Source organism: Nannospalax galili, unplaced genomic scaffold (assembly GCF_000622305.1).
Source record: "Nannospalax galili isolate Female #2095 unplaced genomic scaffold, S.galili_v1.0 scaffold102, whole genome shotgun sequence".
Classification (NCBI taxonomy): Eukaryota; Metazoa; Chordata; class Mammalia; order Rodentia; family Spalacidae; genus Nannospalax; species Nannospalax galili.
Window position 1 is genome coordinate 3216533 of NW_008351958.1, and position 8102 is coordinate 3224634.

An 8102-nucleotide genomic window follows, 5' to 3' on the forward strand; every position below is an offset into this window, starting at 1 on the left:
CTGCTATCCCCCTTTCAGGTTGTTTCTTGTCCTTTACGTCCATTTATCCTTTGCTTTTACCTGGCTCTGGGGGACACCACACTTTGAAATAAGGAAACTAGGGGAGCATTGTTTTCATCTTCATGTTCAACAGAGCTATGTGTTTTAAATCCTTGCCCTGTGTCTCTTTCCACCACAACGCATTCATTATCTATAAACAATAAGATCACCAAGTTGGTACAACAGCAGCAAGTCTTGGGCTACCTTATATCCTCTAAACAGAAAGCCATGCAGCCAACTTTGGGTGCCTACAAAAAGATATGTGGAGCCCTGTCTTTAACTCCACATCATTCTGTGAATGCCTATGTCTAAGTGAAGAACTGAAGTGATTCAAGAAGGAAAGTTTCACCCAGATAGAATGTCTGTTCCCAATAACTAAATGCTTGGAATATACACAGTGCGATGATTTTCAAAGCTTTCTCCTTTAAATTTCTTTTTATTTCTTAAGCAGCAAAATTTAATTATGTCCATTCAACCAAAATGTCAGGGTTATTTGTGACTTGTCTTTAGTTTAGTTTACAGTCAAGACTGGAATTAGCAGACTGTCAAACACAGAACAACTAAATGTTAGCCTTGGCAGTGACCTAATTCAAATCTCCCAGGAGGCTGGATCAACATCACACAATTGCTTGGACTCTCCTCTTCCTTTGTCATGTACAAACATAAATCTACTTGCTAAAGCCGAGGGAAATAATTTGGCTCCTGCCAGCTCTGGATGCCAATTGGAGGTGACAGAGATTAAAAAATCTGAGTCAGTCATATCCTAATTTACACACAGCTGTAGTAAGTAAAGCAACACTTAAATGTTATCAAGGTTCACTGCAGTATTGTAAACATCCATGTTTAGAAGCTTATTCTATAGCTCAGAGCAAAATTTCATACTTGTATTTAAAATCTTTCCAATAAAAAAACATGCATTTGGCTTCATGCTCCAATCATCATCTGTGGTATATAGTGAATAACTGTCTAAAGTACTGTCTTCCTGAGAGAGCTCTAAGCTTCACAAGACATTTAAAATAAGCCATTCCTCCAAACTGAGAGCAAATGGGTTCTGACAGATTGAATTTCAACATGAGACAGAAAGTAATGCACTGTAATACCTTCTGGTTCCTTTAATGTGCATGTGGGGTTGTTAAGAGCTCGAATGTTTGGTTTTCCTTCAATAATTCCTTTTCTTCAAGAATATACACTTGGTCATTTTGTGGCTGCATTAACTTTTCAAGTATCAAGTGGAGCCATATTTATCAAGTTGTAACTAGACTATGGACTGCATTAGTATTATACAGTGTTTCTGGGGTTTTCAAAAAAAAAATAGCAAAAGAAATAAAATAGTCTATAAATCTAATTCTGTCTATGAAGTCAAGGAAAACTGAAGGCCTACTATTCTTTGTCCAAAGGTTGGGAGATTGGGGGTTGGGTGTGATTTAGTGGTAGAGCACATGCCTACCATGGGTGAGATGCTGGGTTCGATTCCTGGCACCAGACTTTTAAAAGGGTTGGAAAATAGTATGATGGATTCATTTGCATTCCTGCTTTTCTTCTTCTCTTTGAAGCAATAAACATTGTAAAATGAATAAAAAATGTTCAAGGAGTTACACGTGGAAAATTTAGAATATGGGTGATTGGTATAAGAATGATGGAAGAAATCCCAATATTACAATGTCCAGAGCTGGGTTTGGTGGCCAGCTTCTGCTACATATTGGAACCTGTCTCAAAAAAAAAAAAAATACTCAAAGACCTATCAATAAGAGTGTGACCTTCTGGGAACTACACAGGCATGCCTGGTTTCTTACGTGTGAATGTGAGAAGAAGTGTGATCTAACAAGAGGCTTCAGAATCAGAATAGTGGTATTGTCCTGTCATTGGTCTCTAAAGGAAGAGCTTCCAGGTGAACATTCCTAACACCTCAAATAAACAGTCTGCTATTCACAGGGAGTTTCTACCTTTAGCCTCCACAGTCTCTTAGAGTAGATGAAGTCAGTGCTTCCTACTGTGATTATTCACTGCCCTGCCTTTTTTTAAGGTTATTTCTTATGTGTGTGCATGCCTGTGTGCGTGTGTGTGTGTGTGCACACAGAAGCCAGAGGAAGATGTCAGATCCCCTGGAGCTGGACTTATAGGTGGCTGTGAGCCATGTGATATGGGTGCTTGGAACCAAACTCCAGTCCTCTACAAAAGCAGCAAATGTTCTTAACTACTGAGCCATTTCTTCAGCCTGACTGGCACATCTTTTTTTAAAGTAATTCTGAAATACACTCAAGAAAAATACTTAACCTAGTTCTAAGGAAAAAAAAAACACAAAACCCTACAAATAAAGCACTGATCCTTGGGTTAAAGAGCCATACATCCTCCTTTAATATCTGTAACACATTCTGAAATGCCTCATGCTTATTATGGTTTCCTTTACAGCAAGTGAAGAGGGAAGGCAGGAGCTGGAATAACGAGAAGAAAAACAGTGAATATAAAGGAAGCATAAAAAGAAGGAAGTGAAAGGAGAATCCCCAGAAGTAGAGAAACTTACAGAGATAGAAATGAGAAAATACAGGCTGAGGAGATGGCTCAGTGGGGAAAAGCACTTGCCATGCAAGCAAAAGGGCCTGAGTTCAAATCCCCAGAACCTACGTAATAGCTATGTGCATAACACAGCACTCCTACAGGGAGATGGGAAGCAGAGACAGAATGTCAGAATCTCAAAGGCCAGATAGCCTGGCATACACAGCAGAAAAACAAAAGAGACCCTACCTCAAAGTGGAAGATGAGAAAGGACACTCAAAGTTGACTTCTGACCTCCAGACCTGCACCATGTATTCACATTCACACATATACATACACAGATGTGTGCTATGCATGTACACAAAGAGAGACATCATGTACAAAAGAGAGACAGAGAATAGGAGAGAGAACTCTGAAGTCCTGTCACTAATTTTTTCACAGTCTAATATGTGCTGAGCTGCAACCTCAAGGCCTTAATCACTATGCTTTGAAACTTAACTAGATGCTGAGTCTTTATGTAAAATGGTCACTGTCGGGCTATTTTTCTCAGAGCTAGGTATAATACCAGAGACTAATAATACCTGTAAAGGTTATGGGCATTGAGTGGGCTTTACCTCATGGTGTTACTTAGTGTTGGACTCTTATTCATACAAATCTGTGGGTAAAGGTCAGATAAAACCAAGCCAGATCCAAACTAGGTAAGGAATGTTTCCTACTCCACCAAAAACAGTGCATGAAATGTGCAAACTTTGCTAACCAAAGAAGTGCATCCCTGCATTGCCCTCAGATGTTAATGTTCCTGCTTTGTTCCATAAATCTCAAACACTGGATTAAAATAAGGTTAGTCTGTAATCTGTGTGGTTTTACAGATGGAAATATGTATATATAACCTTTCTTGGCCTTTGTCTCCCTAGACTGAAGTCCCGGGCCATTTCAGCCTCAACAATATAAGTACCTTTCGTTTATTTGGCAATGTCTGCATACTATGCAACTTTTATAGAAACCATGAAGTGTCTATGTCTATTGCACATATTCAACAGATTTTTAAATTGAGACCCAGACAGAGTAGATATTTTGCCAGGTCACAAAGTAAGTGGAACAGCCAAGGTCAGAGTCTGGATGGCTGATTCTAAAACCCAATCATTCGATCCCCTTTCTTACTTCTTTCTGCCATCGTCCTCTTTCCTTCGTCATGTTGCTCTGTACTTCTGTCCTGAACTGAGATTCCCATGTCCATTCTTCAAGCTCTTCATGAAAACTGCACTGCCTGAATAAAGTTAGCTCCTGCCTGAATAAAGTTAGCTCCTGATCTCCCTCCCCCATGTGATACTGGCCAGAGTCTGCACATTTCAGACAAAGGCTATCCTGACTGTCAGTATTTCTCAAGTCAATGCTGATCACATGAGGAATTAGAAGCACTGTTGAATGGGGTATGCTCTTCACACTCGGGTTCTGCCTTTGGTGCTTAACTGTAAAATAAAACGTCTAGATATTCTGTCAAACTTATAAGGCATGCAAGATAATTCACTCAAGCCAGCACAAACTGGGTAGTTAAGAGAGAAAATTTTCACATCGCTAAGGGAGAAGAGATGATTTCCCAAGAAAGTAGACCAACCATATGGAACCTTCATCCAAATAGTGAAAACCCACAGAAATGTGCCTCAGAACAATGGCAAGGAGGGAGACTCAGTTTTTATTAAATTGCTTGTATTTTGGAATCTAAATGTGCATGAGGCTGTTGTGTGAAATTAACTCACAAAGAATGAAAGTCTGTGTATTCCTTAGAGACATCTAGGTTATAAAATTACCATCTTAAAACCTTCCTGGAGTAACTGGGGGCATTCTGTTCATGTCAGGAATCGCCAATCTACATGTGGTTGCCTGAGCAACAGAGAGGGTTTGCTAACGTAGACCTCCTTCTCTTTTCCAGATCCTGGCCATCGTGTCTATTCTGTTCATCGTACTTTCTACCATTGCTTTGTCTCTCAATACACTTCCGGAGCTTCAGGAAAATGACGAATTTGGGCAACCCAGTGACAACCGCCAGTTGGCTCATGTGGAAGCTGTATGCATTGCTTGGTTCACTATGGAGTACCTTTTACGGTTCCTGTCCTCACCAAATAAATGGAAATTCTTTAAAGGCCCGCTTAATGTCATTGATCTGTTGGCCATCTTACCATACTATGTCACCATTTTCCTCACTGAGTCCAACAAGAGCGTGCTGCAGTTCCAGAACGTGAGGCGTGTGGTCCAGATCTTCCGAATCATGCGCATCCTCAGGATCTTGAAACTTGCCAGACACTCTACAGGCCTGCAGTCCCTGGGCTTCACCCTCAGACGGAGTTACAATGAGTTGGGCTTACTGATATTATTTCTGGCCATGGGGATAATGATATTCTCCAGCTTGGTGTTTTTTGCTGAGAAAGATGAAGATGCTACCAAATTCACCAGTATCCCTGCATCATTTTGGTGGGCCACCATCACCATGACCACTGTGGGCTACGGTGACATTTACCCTAAAACACTATTAGGGAAAATTGTGGGAGGCCTCTGCTGTATTGCCGGGGTTCTGGTTATTGCCCTTCCTATACCAATCATTGTGAACAATTTCTCTGAGTTTTATAAGGAGCAGAAACGCCAGGAGAAGGCTATTAAAAGAAGAGAGGCTCTTGAGCGGGCCAAAAGGAATGGAAGCATCGTTTCTATGAACTTAAAAGATGCCTTTGCTCGAAGTATGGAACTGATAGATGTGGCTGTGGAGAAGGCTGGAGAGTCAGCCAATACCAAGGACTCCGCAGATGACAATCACCTGTCTCCAAGCCGGTGGAAGTGGGCCAGGAAGGCTCTGTCGGAAACAAGCTCCAACAAATCTTACGAGAATAAGTACCAGGAGGTTAGCCAAAAAGACTCCCACGAACAGCTGAACAACACTTCTTCCTCCAGCCCACAGCATCTGAGTGCCCAGAAACTGGAAATGCTGTACAATGAAATCACCAAAACGCAGCCTCATTCCCACCAGAACCCGGACTGCCAAGAACAGCCCGAGAGACCATCTGCATATGAGGAAGAGATCGAAATGGAAGAGGTGGTCTGCCCACAGGAGCAGCTGGCCGTGGCACACACCGAGGTCATCGTGGACATGAAGAGCACCTCCAGCATCGACAGCTTCACCAGCTGTGCCACTGACTTCACCGAGACGGAGAGATCGCCTCTGCCACCACCCTCTGCCTCTCACTTGCAGATGAAGTTCCCCACTGACCTCCCAGGGACAGAAGAGCACCAAAGAGCCAGGGCTCCTCCATTTCTAACACTAAGCAGAGACAAGGGGCCTGCTGCCAGAGAGGTCACACTGGACTATGCCCCAATTGATATAACTGTGAACCTAGATGCTGGGAATTCCCAGTGTGGGCTCCATGGTCCTTTGCAGTCTGGAAGTGCCACCGACAGTCCTAAGAGCTCGCTGAAAGGAAGCAACCCCCTAAAGTCCAGATCCCTCAAAGTGAACTTTCAGGAAAACAGAGGCAGTGCGCCGCAGACCCCACCCAGCACAGCCAGGCCACTGCCAGTAACCACGGCTGACTTTCCACTGACCACACCTCAGCACATCAGTACCATCCTTCTGGAAGAAGACCTCCCCCAGGGAGACAGACCCTTGCTGGGCGCTGAGGTTCCAGCACACTGTCAAGGACCTTCCAAAGGGCTATCCCCTCGGTTTCCCAAGCAAAAACTGTTTCCTTTCTCTTCCAGAGAAAGGAGGAGCTTCACAGAAATAGATACTGGAGAAGAGGAAGACTTCTTGGAGCTCCAAGGGGCAGGGCCAGACAAGCAAGCAGACTCCAGCCCCAACTGCTTAGCAGCAGATAAGCCTGGCGATGCCAGAGACCCTTTAAGAGAAGAGGGCTGTGTGGGCTCCTCCTCCCTTCAGAACACAGACCACAACTGTAGGCAAGACATTTACCAGGCTGTGGGTGAAGGAAAAAAGGACAGTACTCAAGAAGGGCACAAGATGGAGAACCACTTGTTTGCCCCAGAAATTCATTCCAACCCAGGAGACACAGGTTATTGTCCCACACGTGAAACCAGCATGTGACTAGTTATATAAGCAATAAAAAAAAAACTTGTTTCTTAAAAATTCGATTAATAATGCCTGTGAACTAAAATATGGGAAGCCCCTCCCCCACAAAGTGCATAAAATGTTATTTTTGCATGGCATGAACAGTTAAGTACTGTTTAAATAAAGAGTCAAGACTGCATTTTGTAACAAACAAACAAAACCACTGAAGAACAGTGAACAAATAAAGAGAGCTCTATTAGGAACCAGTACTCTGCAATGTCTGACATTTTTGATCCTTTCATTTCAAACTGTAGGCAGATTTTCAAGTTTTAACGTTTATGTTATAATGAATTTTAGAATTTGCACATGAAAGGATGAAATGTCATTGCATGCATTCATAATTATGAGGAGTAAGGTGCTTTGAGCTTGCAAAATGCATAACTCTGTAAATAATGGGGCCTGGATGCAAAAATGTCAAGAACATGTGGAAACAAGTTTCTGAGACACAGGTATTCCTTCACAGCTTCTGCCTGGAGGAGCTGCCCAGACTTCCGGTTGCAAAATTGCAATCTTTTCTTAAAACACCTTGTGTATCTTGCTTTGGATTATAAAGCTCTTATAAGTCATTTGTTTAAAGGAATACAGTATTTATTCGTGGTCTAATTCAGAGGGTATGTTTTTCTTTTTCCCTTCTGCTTAGTTGTTGCATTTGTGATGTTAATTTATAAATCATGGAAACAAGTAAGATTTAATGACCAGATATCACAATATTTGGAATTTAAGCTTGAAATTTTGCTGATAAATTATATACCATGTCACAGACTATTATAGAAATTCATTCTATAAAATGTTATACAATGAAGGAGGTTTTTTTTTAATTGCCACTTCACATTTGGGAATTATATATTTTTTAAAAATTGTCTTTTGGCACTGTAAATATGGTCTTATTACCTTCTTGTATTCAACATTCAAGTAAAGATCTAGCAAAGAATGCAGAGATGGCTAAAACAGAAATTCCAGAAAATGACTTTTAACAAACTAAAAACAGAGCCTACTTGATAGAGCTGGTTATGACATGAGTTACCATGCTAAGAGCCCAGGTCTGAGAATGGGGCACTAAATAGTTCTCAGAATTGGTTAGGGATATGGGAAGACAGGGCCATTTGTAGAAGGAAGTTGTTCTTTTTGCAAAAATGTGAATTCTGCCCAAGCCACTCATGGCAATAGCACCCTCAAGCATCGCAGCAGCTAGAAAAACTCTCCGAGGTTTCAAACCCTCAAGCCCTAGGATGTCATCAGGACTATGTCTGTTAAAAGCTGCCTCCAGTACTTTTTTACTGCAAGCACTGAATGGAGAGGAACCAAAACACTGGAGGTTGCCCCGTTGGTGAAGTCTGTTCTGCAGCCCTGGGGTGTGAATCCACCTTGCTTTGTGGAAACCAAGGGTCTAGTTAGAGATGAGTAGCTACCAGCTGTGTGATCCCAGATGAGCCTCTACAACATCTTTTAATCTCAG

At 42.0% G+C, this 8102-nt stretch overlaps 1 protein-coding gene across 1 annotated transcript in view; it reads left to right on the forward strand.

Annotated features, from left to right (window-relative positions):
- The window catches only part of Kcnb2 (potassium voltage-gated channel subfamily B member 2), a 456321-nt gene extending 449470 nt beyond the window's left edge, over positions 1 to 6851 (forward strand). Inside the window, exon 3 of the mRNA XM_008848881.2 lies at positions 4463 to 6851. Coding sequence (XP_008847103.1) covers positions 4463 to 6622 — 2160 coding nt within the window. The 3' untranslated portion in view covers positions 6623 to 6851. The remainder of the gene's footprint in view (positions 1 to 4462) is intronic.
- The last annotated feature ends 1251 nt before the right edge of the window (positions 6852 to 8102 follow it).